The following is a 15,893-nucleotide window of genomic DNA, read 5'->3' on the forward strand; positions in this document are numbered from 1 at the left end:
GGTATCACCGGGGACTTACGATCCCGACTCAACCTCTATAACAAATCTATGTTTTGAATAGGTAAAGGAAACCCCGTACAATGGTGTAATTTTGTTTGTATAATCTATGTTACATTTAGAATCTCAAATCGATAATTTTTCCTTCTTTGCATGAACACACTACAATCCAAATATTTGTTGGAACTCAGGAGACCTCGCGAATAAAATCTGCACATGATATCATCATTACAAATACAAAAATTGCTATGTTTGTAGCTTCTTTTATCTCTGCTAGTCTCCGCTTTTTTAAAAAAATAAATAAATAAAAACAAGTAATATGAAAAGAAAAACATGTTGTGTTAGTGAATTTTAAATTAAAATTAAATTTCTATTTTACAACTTGGCTTCATAACCAAATTTTACATTTGGTATTAGATTTGAAATCTAATTTTTGGACTCCACACAGTTCTTGTATCTTCAAGTTTATCCCCCATTGTTAAAGTTTTGCAAAGCGTAAACCTAAGCCGAAGAAAACACAAGCAATAGGTTTATACAATGAAATAAACATCACAACCGAACACTTCCATTCACATAGGAAAATCAACACAATCAAATAATTTATAAGTAGACACGGAGCAAAATCAACACAATCAAATAATCCATAAGTAGGAGAGATGTGATGGGAATTATAAAAATTACCTCAACTTGAATCCTTTGCCTCTCGCTTAGACAACCCAGTTTTGATTCTATAAAAAATTAGAGGAATGGAAAGAGTTTGGACCGATATGCGGTAGTTATATTCCCTATGTCTCCTTGAAAACATCTTGATCAACCATATACCATATATTATAATTGCATTGCAGGTATCATGATTCATGCTTTAGTATCCAAGCAAAATTTTCCTTCTTGTGGTATCTCTCTAGAAACTTAAGTTGCTCATTCCATATATTTGTGGTCAAGTCAAGTACCCCCAACACGGATACAGTTCACCGAAGTTGCTCCATGAAGAAAAACACAGGTTGTAAAAAAACTCATTTGTCGGTGCCATCTTGACAATGTTCTCTCAATATATTCCAGATGCCGTTTTTGTGGTTTCGTTTGATGCAATTGGATGGTTACCTATAAGAACCCTCTTCTCCTCGTCTATAAAATCCTTTTACCCCAAGGGGAAGACAGCTCGTATAAGATCCATCTATGATCCATGTCATCTTGACATGGTTCTATCAATTTATTCCAGAAGTAGTTCTCATGGATCTTGTTTGATGCAATTAGCTAGTAAATTATAAGAACATTCTTCTCCTCGTCCATAAAAAACTTTTCTACCCCAAGGGGAAGACGGTTCCTATAAGATACCGAACAACAACACAAACTGGATAGCGATGTTAAGAACTCGAAACCTAGTGATAGAATTTCTTGTGGAGTCTGGGGATGTAAGATAGATCCAAGAAAGTCAAAACATCACTAAAACTTCTTTCTGAACCGAACAAAAACTGCACATAAACAAAGAATCTCAAAATCAATATATGTCTTAACCAACAGTTCTCACACTCTGTGAAATCACTGAAATATAACCTCCTATAGATAGTTTGTCTTCCCTGCCACACAAAAAATAAGATCGCAAGTGGGTGTCACAAATACTCCACCTAATATGAAATTAAAAAAAAAAGAAAAAAACATTACCGAGATAACGTATTATACATAGACCCAAGTGGGAAAACCTGGTTCAAATGTGTGCTGTAAGACTTGATACTCTTATGTATACCACACTTCGGTTTCCGGAATATAGTTGTATTGAACATCTTTGCTTGCCAAAATTGAATTTGTAACACATGCAAAAAAAAAAAAAAAGCGAATAACTATCTTAGACGGGAAAACCACGCTGCCACAACAAAAATTTTGAAAAAAAAAATACCAATACACATGAAAGAAACACATCCCAAGATTCCCAATACTTACATAGCTCTGCAGAGCACAATGTAACACCTACATCTCTCTACGTCCCTGACACAACTAATGTAGTCTTTACATCAGGCTGCACTTACCATGTATTTACGTTGAGCCTGCAAGCCTAGGGAAGTATGGTGAAATCTAACATACGTCTGATACTGAAAGATCATACCTTACTTTCAACTTGTTCTTCCTTTCTCTTTCTCGGTAAGCGGTTACGTTGGGTCACATAAAAATGTATGCTTAGTTATTGTTCTGTTGCTTTGAAGCGTTTGGCCTGAGTTTCATTCGGGGGATTACAGTTTTCCATGAGTGCTTACTTGAGCTTCAATCTTTACTCAAGAGTGGATTTCAAACTCAGTAGTTATATAAATGGAAGGTTCAACATAACTGGTTACAGGAAAAGACAACATTGTATTATAAGGGTTTAATGCCTTCTGGCTATTCGATAGTAGAAAATGAAATAACGAACAACCGTGTTGATCATGATACTCTATGTCTTGTCGATCCTTGCGTTGGTCTGTAGTTTGACTGTGCACGTGAGAAAAATACGGTACATTCAGTTTTGTTTCCCATCCTAGCCGTACGGCCATGGTTCAACCTCTCAACCTCAAATCTGCATTTAATCTGGTTTTAGTATGCACCTTATGTTGCGAAAGTAATTGAATTATCTCTATTTATAATTAGCTATGTCACCAGTAATTAAATTTGTTGTGGATTTATAGATGTAATTGCTTTTATTTGGTATTTAAGGTAATTCCATTCCATATTTAACTAATCATTAAATACCTCATAACATATCTTGAAAAAATATCAGTTGTTTGTTTTAATTAAAACTAATTAATGAGAGTTAGTTTCGTTTAATTCGTAATGGTGAAAAAATTTAACCTTTATATAAGAGTAAATCAATAATTTCAAACAAATTTTTTTAACCCTTTCCCTAGATAGGTACACATATTCATACCTATTATAGTTTACATTGGTACATATATATATACCACGTCCAACCAAAATAAGAATGCGGTAATATATGTTGACAAAAAGAAATGACATGAAAATAATTATAAAACAAAGCATGATCTGCTAGTCATTTAACCTGAAACCGAATCTATATGTCTTTGAATTGCGCTCGACTTCCCATATTCTTTCTGCAGTTTTATATACTATAAGAGCTTTTTTTTTGCGTATTTTCATTCTTTCTCAATCCTAAATTCTATTTGTGTTTATATTGTATCTTCGTTGTAGATGTTCTTTGACTATTACCATCCCACTTTCTTGTCTTGTCTTGTCTTGTCTTCTTTTTTTTAAAAAATTTTCTTTCATCTTTGTAATAATATTTCCCAAATTCTACTACCTGTTATTCAAATGCATGGTATGGGAAAAAACTCATATTATCATGCTCTCTCTATATATGTTATGTTACTTTTTAAGTATTTTTATTATCATCCTAGGAATGAAATCACTTCTCGATCTATTTCTTTTAAGTGTTTCTTTATTCCAATCATTGAGGTTGTACATCAAACCTCAATAGAGTATTTTGTAGTTCTTTTTTCATCTGGCCCCTCATAAGACATTGAATCTTCTCTGAAAGTTTTCCCAAGTAAATAAGATTGAAGCATTTTACTATCACATGACAATAGTTGTGTTGCAAAATATTTTTCTGCATTATTGTTTCTTCAGTCATCCAATTCTAAAAATTGGCTAAACGTGATATCGTTCCAGTATTTGTCTAATTTTTTATATTGTCTAAACTTTGACAAATCGTTTTTTTCTCTCTTTTCGATGTACATTTATATGATCATAGTAATGATCTTTAATCCAATCTTTTTGAAATTCATAAAACTCAATTATTACGAAAACATGATCTCGTAGTGATATTGTCATCATGTATGTGTTGTTCCAACTCATATTTTTCTTCGGAATATAACCAAATAGTCTATAATTATCTCAACCAAGTATCTAATTTATTTTGGTTAAGGCCGCAATGAACCTAACGTGATTCTAACATGCAACCTTATGACATGACGTGCTACCATTGCGCCACAGATTTATACTCGAGCGGATAAATTAGGGAGTGAGGGGTGCCCAGAAGGTCCAGCCATGGGATCCATATAACTCAGATGGTTATATTGTATTGGTTAAATAGAAAATACATGAATTATATATGAAACTGAAGACATTTGTTGGGGTACAACTAACTATGTGCAGTATTTATGATGCACGAAAACAAACATGGACTCGAGCAGTATGTCACACTATAATAATTTGCACCTAAATTTGTTAAACCCTTTGTCTCAAAATGGTCTGTTTACCTTATCTCCTTGGTCAATCCTTGCCAGAATAACCAATTATCATACATGAGATAGACTTACGCATTTCGTGTAGAGTCTGTGGACTCATGTTTGTCTCACTCAGGATTGGAAACATGAGAGTCCCCAATGAAATCATCTCCCACGGTAATGAATGAGGCAAAGTAAAATCATTTAAAAGCTAGAATAAATTAGATAAAAGAAATAAGATATACCCCCAGACTCCCAGAGTACACGCGGTAAACATTCCAAACTAACTAACAATGTTTTCATCACAGTTTTCATATATCATTCCCTGGAGTATCAAAACTCAACTATTTTTTCCAACAAATTGAATCATATAACCAAAACAATAAAACTTTTGACTAATAAGAACCCTCATTACCTCTTGAAGCTTTCTTTACGTAAAAATAAATAGTTGCGGTATTACACCAACAACCTTCAGAATGACGCTGGTTTTGGTATTAATATGTTGTTTAATATTTGTCAGGCAGTTTATAAATCGCTAGAGTATTACAACAGCAGCCTTCAGAATGACGATGACTTTGATATTAATATGCTCTTTAATATTTGTCAGGCATTTTATCAAACAATTTGGATGAAGTCTAACTGAATTTGTTCCAAACTTGACAAAATTGCAAAAATTTATCTGTAAATCACCTCAAAGAGTCTTTGAAACAGTTTATCTTATCGCAATCTTCATAATATAATACCTCGTTGCACGTAGTTAAATAATGACGCGATTTGATTGTTGAAAACTCTCCTTTGCTTAGTTTAGTTTTTAGTGAATCAGCCAATAATGGTTACAAAGAAACCTATTGGACACTAACACTAATTAGGATTCAAGTTATGTTCTCTATACAATCATACTTTGTTCTAGGATTTTGGATATCAAATCAATATAATTAATATAATCTTTGGTTAAAATGGTGGTTGATGTCCAGTCAGCGGATAAATTTATCCCTTTTTAGTATTGGTACCTAACACAACCAATCTATAATGATATCAATTAAGTGAAGGAGACAAAATAATCAAACTTTTCAAATTCTTAATTAAGTTAAGGAGGCCAAGTTTACCTCTTTGGGAACCTTCAATGTACTTAACTACGATTACGCGTAACGAACAAAACAACACCGATTTGTATGTGAGAAGCAAAACTTTATATACCCTTATTCTTGAAGGCCGCATAAAATTTTAGTGGAAAATTTATTTCAAAATACTGAAGTTGAAAAATGCACTTGCTCCCCCATATCATACGCTTTTGATACCCACAAATTAAACTGAAAACTAATTCTCTGAAATTTCAGTTCTCACAATTACCAAAGCTTCCTATTTTATTAATCAAGAAAGAGATGCCATAGTGATGAAGAGAATATAAAATGCGAAGATAAGAGAAGAAAAAATGCTTAAAAAACAGTTATATTCTACACAAAATTGGTTAAAAAGACCAAAATCAACAATTCCTGAGTGAAATGGACAGATTTTGATACTGTTTAAATGGATAAAAATGTAAAAATAGGCAGGATGTAACCAGTTTCATCGTGCTCATTTTCAAATATTTTTTCTTATTTTTAATTTACCCAGGATGTATCCAGTTTCATCCTTGCTATTTTTTAAATTTAAGCTAGGATGAAACCAGTTTCATCCTTACTATTTTTTTATTTTTTTGGCCATTTCACCCAAACTATTTTTTACTCGTCTATTTAAATCGTGATTTAAAAATATTTGGACAAATGACCCATTTTCCGTATATTCTAATTTTATAAAGAAGAGACGAGAAAATGCCCTCCAATTTTCACTTGAAACATAGTAAATTTATAGTATATATGCACCAAAAAATGAATCCGTTGAGAAACAATGAAATAAAAAAGAACCTACATTATCACCTCCTGTCTGCAATCCCCCAAAGCGAACTTGGTCCCTATAATCAGCTTATTATGTGAAGCATGAGAAGAGCCTTTCATCACACATGGAAAGGTCTGTCATGAGACTCATGACGGCACCACAGTTTAGCTTTCTGACTCTTTAACGATATCTTGCACTGTACTAACATCGAAATTTTGAAAAATGAATTCAATGATTACCTGGCTCTTGTTAACTCCCGTCTTCTTTGCAAGCATCACCTTGTTCGAGTCATCTGCAACTCAAACATTACAAAATCCTGTATGATGAATACCTAAAATTAAGCCCAAAAAAAAAAAAAAAAAAATATCCGGATCAAATAAAGAAAGCCTGCCCATGGGAGCAGAAAGTATTCAAATAGCCAAGCATGAAGAATCAAAAGTGATCTCTCTGGAAACCCTCTTTGCAACCTCCAAGTATAATGTGGTATCATTCCAACCTGCTGAAGTGCTTGTTGTTGTCGTAGTTGTTGAACAACAGATCTATGTAGCACAATATATGGTTTTAGTTCAAGTACCACGTTGACTTGAAGGCTGCAAGTACCATGCTTATATAATTATATAAAACAAACTCAAACAGGTATTTACTTCAGCTGACATTGCTCCCAAGTGATTTTGGTGCATCTTTATTGTGTCGGAGTGGACATCTATAGTGCTTCAAGCCATACCCATGTGAAACTACAATAGCTACAATAACCTACGAAAGTGTCAAATTTCATTTATTCCAACAACAAATAAGTTAATGATGTAAAAATAGCAGCAAATGGATAGAATGGTATGCCTTATCTAAATATCCTTTGACAAACCACATTGCACAATAAACATCAAGGATGTGATATATACAATTGAAGGAAGATCATACTCACAATTCTGTAGTGCTTATACCCTAAATTTTTTTTTACTGGTGCTAATGGTCTCCTCAGAATTCAGAATGTTGTTCTATTGTAAAAATATTCACAATATATATTAGAGCCATGGAACTAAGATCTAGATTCAATACCTCAATTTTAAAAGAAGGTGTTTCCAAGGATGGCCTAAAAAAAGTCATCAGACCAAAAGGCATCTGTAAAGTCTTACTATTGATACTAACAAATATGATTAATAAAAACAAATAAAAGCACCCAATAATAAATCAATGCACCAAGGAAACAGCTGACAGGTTTAACCTAAAGCTGTCAATTTATAACCCGGCTTGCGGGTTGATTCTAACCCGGATTGTTTCAACCCGGCCCGGTTTGGCTTGTTGTCTAAACGGGCCGGGTTAGGGTTGGCATATACAACCCTACTAGAGAACAAGCCGGGCTAGGGCCAATCCGCGGGTTACCCGTCAACCCGTCAAAATTAATAAATATATCCCTCAATCCCACCAACTCTTTAAAATCCATGATTTGCAAACATATATTAGAATTAGTTAATTTTAAATCAATAAATAATGCTAATTTTGGATCTACCCAAACAAATATAACAATTTTTAGATTTTAAATAATCAATCAATAAATTAAATTACAACTTAGATTCATCAATCACATATTTATTCGGGATGTCCTAAATTGATAAAAGGACTAGCATAATTTAAACAGTGAGTTAGTCTTACTCACATTAATTTAAACTTATAAAATGATAAAAAAAAAAGTAAAATGCTTAGTTGATGTTAGGGTTCTCTGCCTAAGAAAACTAAAGCGCCGTAACCGGCTATATCGTTGATTAAGTGGCAATAAAAACATCCACTTTACAACTCAGTGGTGGGGCTTCTAGTTAAACACTAAATTGACCTAGGTTCGACCTTTACTAAATGAATAATCCTAAACAATCCTAAATTTTAAATTTAATTTTTAAATTGATAACATTAACAAGCCAACCCGCCAAGGTTGACCCGTCTAGGGCTAGGGTTGGGGTTTTGAGCTTGTTCGTGAATAGTACTAGGGCTAGGGTTGACCCTAACCCTAGTACGGGTTGGCAAGCTAGGGCCGGGTTGACCCTAGCTTGCCCGTTTGACAGCTCTAGTTTAACCCACCTAGATTCAGCTGAAAGAATGAGGAATGACCTGCACCTTCAATATTGTACTTTTCTCGCCTGCCGTATTGATTGTAGTGTCTGTCAAGTCTTACTACTGATGCTAACAAATATGATTAATAAAAGCACCCAATAATAAACCACCCATAGTTCAATTATGTCCAAAGCACGTCTTGGATACAGCTAATATGTGTTGCAAAAGCTGCAGTCATAGTCAGTACTCCCTGCTCCACAGCAAACTGGATCTGATTCTCATGAACATTCTTTTTTTTTGTTCTAGACAAAGTGGGAACTTTGGGTTGAATCAAAAGAGCACCTATAAATGCTTAGGTAGCTACTAAGCAAATTATAATTCACGTATAAATCATGGACATCAAATGGGAAGTAAATCATCAAATATTTGATAAATACGACTTCCCATTTCAATTTCCTACATCGCGGCTTGAGTACCTTGTAGCTAAAATTAGTCCCAAGTCCTACAAATTACAACAAAAGAAAGAGAAATCATACAATGAAAGCAATTAAAACGATGAATAGTGTCTTAAAGTTGGAACTTACTATTATCTTAAGCAAATTGATTCTGACAAATGTTAAGAGAGGAAAACACAATCTCAAACCAAAGGAAACACAACTGTATATAAAGACTGGTGCTAAAAAATGCATGTCATCACAATTTGATATAGCTGTGGTACGCATTTGAAAAATCAACGTGCAAATAACAAAACGGTTAACACAGAGGACTGAATCTGGTGTGAATCGAACACACAACTTTCTGACTTGATGTCAGACGCACTACCATTGTGCCACAGACTCGTATACATTAATGAACTCGTCTGAACCATGAGACTTTGCTGAAAAAGAAATTAAATATGCCAACCTAAAATATCTGATGGAAGAAAACACTACTACTTGTGCGTATCTACCAAAACATAATTGCAGTTACTGAACCCATATGGCAGAGCATCAATAAATTATGTTTCAGAAAAAACATGCAAGTTGATTGTTGTATGAAATAGGATGCACATGTCAAGGTTTATTAACTATGTTGTGTAATATAAAAAACTTCGATGGCCAACATCTTTTTTGTTCCAACAAATAGCTTATAGTTTCCCATTCTTAAATATAAGATTCAGTCGTTGCGTGACACAACAAATATAAATGACATGCCGCAAAACCAATTTTGCATCTTCCAAACGCCAAATCTGAAAGACATGTAAAATCTTATATGCACAACTTTCATTATGACATTGTAAGGCCTGGTCCTGTGAATGACTTTAGAAGTTAAAGAATAGTTCTCGTTATTAGTTGCTTTCTTTGGCAAGTGCTTACCTCATGTACTAAGCTTTGTATCTAATTCTGTAACCTCATACCCACCCTAGGGTTACCTTCGTTAATGCTCAGTGATAAAATGACAACCATAAAATTAATACCCATACAAAAGTTTCTATGGTGGACGAAAGCGAATCGAATTTATGAGGATGTATCCTAAATTCTCTAAAAATTGGCTTTGTGATATCAAAGTTAAAAATATGGAGAAGAAAGAAAAACAGGTATAAAATTGGGAGATTCTACTATGTGCGACCAACTTCAGCAGAGACAAAAATGGGATACCACTTAAAGAATTCGAAAACATATCATTTTCTAATACTTCCAACCAAGATGATTTTGGAATTAAGGGAAGAACTCAGTAAGAATGTAACCGGGTTTGAACATAAAGTCATAGCCAAAAGGAGTCTCTTACCTTATCGATTTCTTCTGGTGTAATCATAAACGGAAGGCACATCATTATGTTATCTCCAGCAATATGTAGCTAACTTCGCCAAATATAGCTATTCAGCAGATAGAGTCAGAGTTTTGGAAAGGATAGTTTCAATATTGATATTAGCCTGTGTAGTATGTTCCTTTAAAACTTCTGGACTGGATTCTTACAAATCACAAAGCAAAAGTTAATGAAAAGTGACAGCAAATCAAGGTTTCCCTTATTTTTCTATGACCATCTATATCCCAAGATCTTATTAACGTATAATATCCATATTTGGAAGAATATACTTAACCTCTATATCTCTCACCACTCAGAATGTTGATTCCTTGTCCTAGATAGATTTCATTGTTCCCCTATTGCAGGTAATTTCACTGCTTCAGTCTCATATGAACATATTGTTTATTCATCAACATGTCCATTGAGAAGAAGTATCTGCTCACCGGCTGAGGATTTACCTATATCTGCAACAGAAATACAACACATTATACTCACAAACCTTAAAGCTTTGGTGCTCACTAAGAAATTCTCTTATCAATTAGGTTTATGACAGACATGCCAACCTGACCTATAAGCGTGTCATTCAAGTATCGTTTCTTGTTTTGTTGCTCCTCATGTAGTTTTTCTTCACCCTTGTGAGAAAGAATAAAAATTTCTTTACCTTTTATCGAAGTTTCAAGGCGCAACACTCTATGCAATCTCAATGCAACGCAACATATCACGTCCCTGGAATACCCTAAACCGCTCCATACACTCAATAATGTGATGATAATGAGCAAATGGATCTGGGTGCAGGTTTGGACAATTCGTCCACACTATATTCTAAAATTTTATACTTTCGTCCCCTGCTGCAGATGCTACAGATCCGGTGTCCGCATGATAAGCACACTAAAAAAAAAAAAAAAGAAAAATCGGCAAAAGACAAAGCTATTACCAATTAAGTCTCTCTTGTTCTTATAAATGAATCGGCACTTAGCTAGGCGGGACCATGCACCATGCAAAAAAGAAGGCCAATGAATTAATTGTTTTCTTGGTCTCAGCAATAGGGTAACCTGCATTTAGAAGGACTTGCCGTAAGGTATCAACAGAAATACAGAATAGATAATTAAACGCATAATAGGTAATTTACTTGCAGGTTCGTTATAATTGTTCTTTCCGCGTCATTGAGCTGCGCAGTTGCACCTTCACTTGTAATAAAAGTTTTTGTGTGATGCATCGGAGCAGAAAATAGGGTCGAACAACTCAGTTGGATTCAGTAAGTTAATCAGAATCTGTATTAACAGGCTCTGTTCTGAAAGAACATCTAACAACAAATATTTGGACTAACGTGGAAATGTATCAATAATGCTTTGGAAATGTGTGAGGATTCCGCAAGCGGTAAAGTAGTGCGTCAAAATTAGATGTCAAAAGATTATGAAAAGGTTCTGGCGGAAACTAACTTGTGGTTAGTAGGCCCCGTATGGATCCTCTGCTTCATCTATAGCTCCCATATACAATAAGGAATTACGTATTTATCCGAATCTATCGTTAATGCCAAATTTAAATATGTTGGAGTTAAAGCCAAAAACACAATTGCCATGGGCAAAGGATAAAACCAAGCACATGTATCAAGTGTGTGGATGAGTACGTAAAATAGGCTCCCAACTGGGAAACTAACAAAAGAAGAGAAAAAATGGATGCAAAGATAATTTACCTTCAATTTTTATAAATAAATCCCCTGGTATTTTATAAATCCCTTGGTATTTTGAAGATGCTAATGATGTCTGCCAGAGATACCGGTAGCAATTAACAGATTTACTCATTTCACGTGTTCAAGCTGCACCATCCATAAACAACCCAACCGTATGAGTGTGGTACTTGAGAGGGTATTTAGCCACAACATGTGCCTGGTTCATTAGAATGAAGGATCAGCAAGAAAGCCAAGTGTCGCATACACACATATGCTAAATCTTCACCATTCACATAAAAAAAGAGATCAAAGGAAAATTAAAAGAACATATAATACAAAAGCTAAGAAACAAACAGAACCTATACTACAAATTTAAACCGTAGCTAGAAAACAGCTAATGGCTTACCTAATCTGGTAATCAAAACCTAATAAAAGTATCCAACAGTCCAATGAATGACCCCATCAGTACATTCTTGATCATCACCTTCGCAATGTATGATAGAAAGATTGCCAAGGGATAGCATGGATATCTAGACCGAAAAAATATTAAACTTTTTTTTTGAGCAATACCGATTAGGGAAAGTTGTAAATTAACATTCTTTCCAAAAGAAATTATATGTATGAGACCCGCCATATTTACTTCCCAAAACCAAAATTGAAACATGAAGCACAGATGAAATCAGGTAGTTTTGTCCATTTCACCCAACTAAGTAGTAGTATATTTTTCAGTGAACTTGTTAAATAATCCCACATCGCGTGCTTAATAAGCTTCGGGTAATCTTATCCTTGCAAGCCGGTTTGCGAGGTTAGTTAGGCCCGAGAATTCCTAATAGAACTATCACAATTGGTCCGCAAATTATGGACAATGAGCATAATAGATCTAAAATGTGAACATGATAAACCCAATGCGCCACCAAATAAATTCAGATACATAGTGAATCTGTATTCCAAAAAATAGTGGACATGAAGCATCATTGAGATACAAATACATGTCCACTGTCCAGTCAGTAAAATAGATGGAAATACCTGACAGATCAAAAAAAAAAAAATACTTAGATGTCAGCGAAGAAACCACGTGGGAGCGGTAGCATGATAATTGAGGAAAAAGCAGCTCTTTGAATAAACAAGAACCCTAATTGGATACTTTGTTCTCCGTATTGAATATCATTCTAATAAAAACAGGATTCAATTAACAATTTTTTGTTTTTGTTTTTTTGTTTTTTTTGCAAAAACTCATTACCAAAATTGCAGAAACTAACAAATCAATTTAACCAATATAAAAGAGTAACTCAATAATTTGAAACAAAAACGAATAAAAAACCCTAAAAATCATATAAGAAAATTATGAATTAATATATCTCAGCAAGATAACACAACACCATTAAACTACTTTAATCCCCAAAAGATCAATTACTATTGCCCAAATCTCTTCTTACCTAAAAATCTTTTCAAGTTCAACTGAAAGCAATTAAAAAAAAAGAGAGAGAAAGATAAGTACATGGTATACTTGATTCAGCGTAGGTCGTGCTGTATGAGAAGATGAGAAAACCAAAGAAGAACTGAATACGTGGAAGAGGAAGCCTCTCTCTGCATCTCTATAACTCAGCTGGAAAAACGGAGAAAGAATTGATGGCATATTTGCGAAATCGATGTGAAAGAAAGAAAGATGGGTATCCAAAGGATTTAGGTTAGATCGATGATTTACTCTGATGATTACTGAAAGAACCTCGAAAGGTATTTAAAGTTCGACATGGTACAAATTGTTACGAATAAGTGGCAGGAGACCCTTTTATGGTAAAAACCGCAATGATCTTCATATACAGAACAAATTGGTACGAATTGTTAAAACCGTGAATCTTTCATAGTTGTGGTTCTTTCTCAGCAATCCAATCAAAAACACCATCCGGAACTAGGGATGGCAATTTGCCCCACCCAAATCCATCCCCGTAGGGATCCGCCCCTATGGGTTAGGGTTTTACCCGTATAAACGGGAAACGGAGCGGGGTATGGGGAATCCCCGAAGTACTGATGCGGGGATGGAGTGGGGATGGGATTCAAGGTCCCCACCCCATACCCGCCCCGTACACCTATTATATATATATCTGTTATTTAGGGTTTAATAAAAATATATAGATATCGTTTTTGTTTATTATTTCGGTGTTCATGCTCATTAGGGTTAAAGGCGCTCGTAAGGTATAATTCATAACTCCCTAATCTATACAATTTATATTTTTGATGATTGATCATGGAATGTTAATTAAATCATGTTGTAATTCATTTCCATACCGAAGCTTCGACGTTTTCTCATTCGAATCTATATGTTCAAATAAGACCACATGTTTCGTTGAATTCATTGACATTTATAAAAAACAAGTGATACTTTTTTGTAATTTCTTTCTTACTGTATAAGAACATAAATGATTTTTGATTTAATAGTTGGCTGTTTCGTCTTCTTATTAACTCCACAGTTCATGGTGGGTATATGCCTATATGGTCATGATGTGAATCTTTAGAGATGGATACATAAAATGTCTTTTTCTGATTATGAATCTTTTACTATTTATTTTATCTTAATTCTTTATGTGTATACAGTTACAGTGATTCCAAAGTCGTAACAAGATGATCATTACACCGATCCTAAACGAAACTGAAGAATCTCAATATGAAGACCATGTACGGACAACTCCAACTTCGCCTCCACCAGCTAATGACGTCCAACTTCAATCTAATGATACTGCGCAGCCAAATGCAGCTGATGGTGACGATGCCGAGGATGAAGCTACCAAAACAAGAACAGGGAGGAAGAGGTCCATAGTCTGGGGTCACTTTAAAAAAAAAAGAAAATAAGAGGGGAAGACAAAGCGGTTTGCGATCATTGCAACAAGATACTAGGAGGAAAAAGCAACCATGGGACAAAGCATCTACATGATCATATGAAAAGATGTCCTCGACTTAAACAGACAGACATAAGACAAGCGGTACTTACTCCGAGTAGAAAAAAAGATGTGTGAAACCAGCTTACAACATATAATTTTGATCAATCTGTCGCCAGGAAGGAGCTCGCTTACATGATAATTCTACATGAATACCCGCTTTCCATCGTCGAGCATGAAGGATTCAGAAGATATTCAAATGCACTCCAACCACTGTTTAAGGTGGTATCCCGAAACACCATTAAAAATGACATTTTCAAAATATACGATGAAGAAAAAGTTAAAATAATGCAGCTTTTAGAGAAACATCAAGGAAAAATTGCATTAACCACTGATATGTGGACCAGTAAACAAAAGAAAGGATACATGGTCATTGCATCTCATTTTATCGATGATTCATGGATCCTACAAAGCCAAATTATCAGGTATGTATACATATACCTATATATTTTATGTAAATGTTTTTTCTATTGCTAATACATGTGTTATCTGTACTAGGTTTATGTATGTTCCATGTCCACATACAGCTGAGGTCCTCTCGGAAGCATTGATGGAATGTCTGTTGGATTGGAATATTGATGGTAAGATATCTACTATTACTGTTGATAATTGCACCACTAATGATCTTATGATCAAAAATACCTTGGAAAAATTGTCAAGTAACTCATTACTATTGGGTGGAGATTTGTTTCATATGCGTTGTTGTGCGCACATACTAGCTCTCATAGTCAAGCAAGGATTAGAAGGGATTAAAGGGGCAATCGAGTTGATTCGTAATAGTGTTTCTTACTGGAAAGCAACACCAAAACGAGTTGAAAAATTCGAAGAGGCTGCCCGTCAGTTAAATATTGCATGTACAAATAAGCTAGTCCTTGATTGTGAGACTAGATGGAACTCTACATATATGATGCTTAATATTGCTATTAAGTATCAAAGGGTCTTCACTCGCCTAAAGCAACGAGAGCCACAATATAAGTATTTGCCCGGTGAAGAAGATTGGTCGTTGGCAAGGGAGATGTGTGATAAATTGAAGATATTTTATAACTTCACGGAGAAGTTTTCTGGAGTAAAATATCCTACAACGAATCTTTTTTTTCCAAGTATTTGTGAGATTAGATTGTCATTGAACGAGTGGAGTAAATCTAAATTTGATGTGATAAAATAAATGGCATCAGGTATGATAGAAAAGTTTCAAGAGTATTGGATGGTGATCAATGGGATAATGGTAGTAGCAATTATGTTGGATCCAAGGTTTAAGATGAAATTGATTCAGTTTTACTTCCCGCAAATTTATGGTCCATCTTTTGCAGACTTCGAAATGACTCGAGTAAGCAATTTATGTTTTGATTTGGCTAAAGAGTATGAACTGAAAGTATTTGCTCA

General features: G+C 34.5%; 1 protein-coding gene and 1 non-coding gene across 2 annotated transcripts; one reads left to right on the plus strand and one right to left on the minus strand.

Annotated features, from left to right (window-relative positions):
- Positions 1-8,890: 8,890 nt before the first annotated feature.
- Positions 8,891-8,962, minus strand: TRNASTOP-UCA. Its single transcript has one exon. It is a non-coding gene; the product is annotated as a tRNA-Sec (tRNA).
- A 5,234-nt stretch (positions 8,963-14,196) lies between these two features.
- LOC113315997 (zinc finger BED domain-containing protein RICESLEEPER 2-like) lies at positions 14,197-15,675 on the plus strand. The gene is made up of 3 exons (XM_026564231.1): positions 14,197-14,384; positions 14,630-14,935; positions 15,009-15,675. Exons 1-3 carry the CDS (start codon positions 14,197-14,199, stop codon positions 15,673-15,675), a joined length of 1,161 nt encoding a protein of 386 aa, XP_026420016.1.
- Positions 15,676-15,893: the final 218 nt, after the last annotated feature.

Source organism: Papaver somniferum, chromosome 10 (assembly GCF_003573695.1).
Source record: "Papaver somniferum cultivar HN1 chromosome 10, ASM357369v1, whole genome shotgun sequence".
NCBI classification, from domain to species: Eukaryota; Viridiplantae; Streptophyta; class Magnoliopsida; order Ranunculales; family Papaveraceae; genus Papaver; species Papaver somniferum.

Bases quoted from the DNA above. Each gene is read 5' to 3' on its own strand.
- LOC113315997 (XM_026564231.1), top strand. From the start codon at position 14,197: ATGATCATTACACCGATCCTAAACGAAACTGAAGAATCTCAATATGAA. The intron at 14,385-14,629 runs GTCCATAGTCTG...ATCTGTCGCCAG, and splicing joins ACAAGAACAGGGAGGAAGAG to GAAGGAGCTCGCTTACATGA. The intron at 14,936-15,008 runs GTATGTATACAT...TATCTGTACTAG, and splicing joins CTACAAAGCCAAATTATCAG to GTTTATGTATGTTCCATGTC.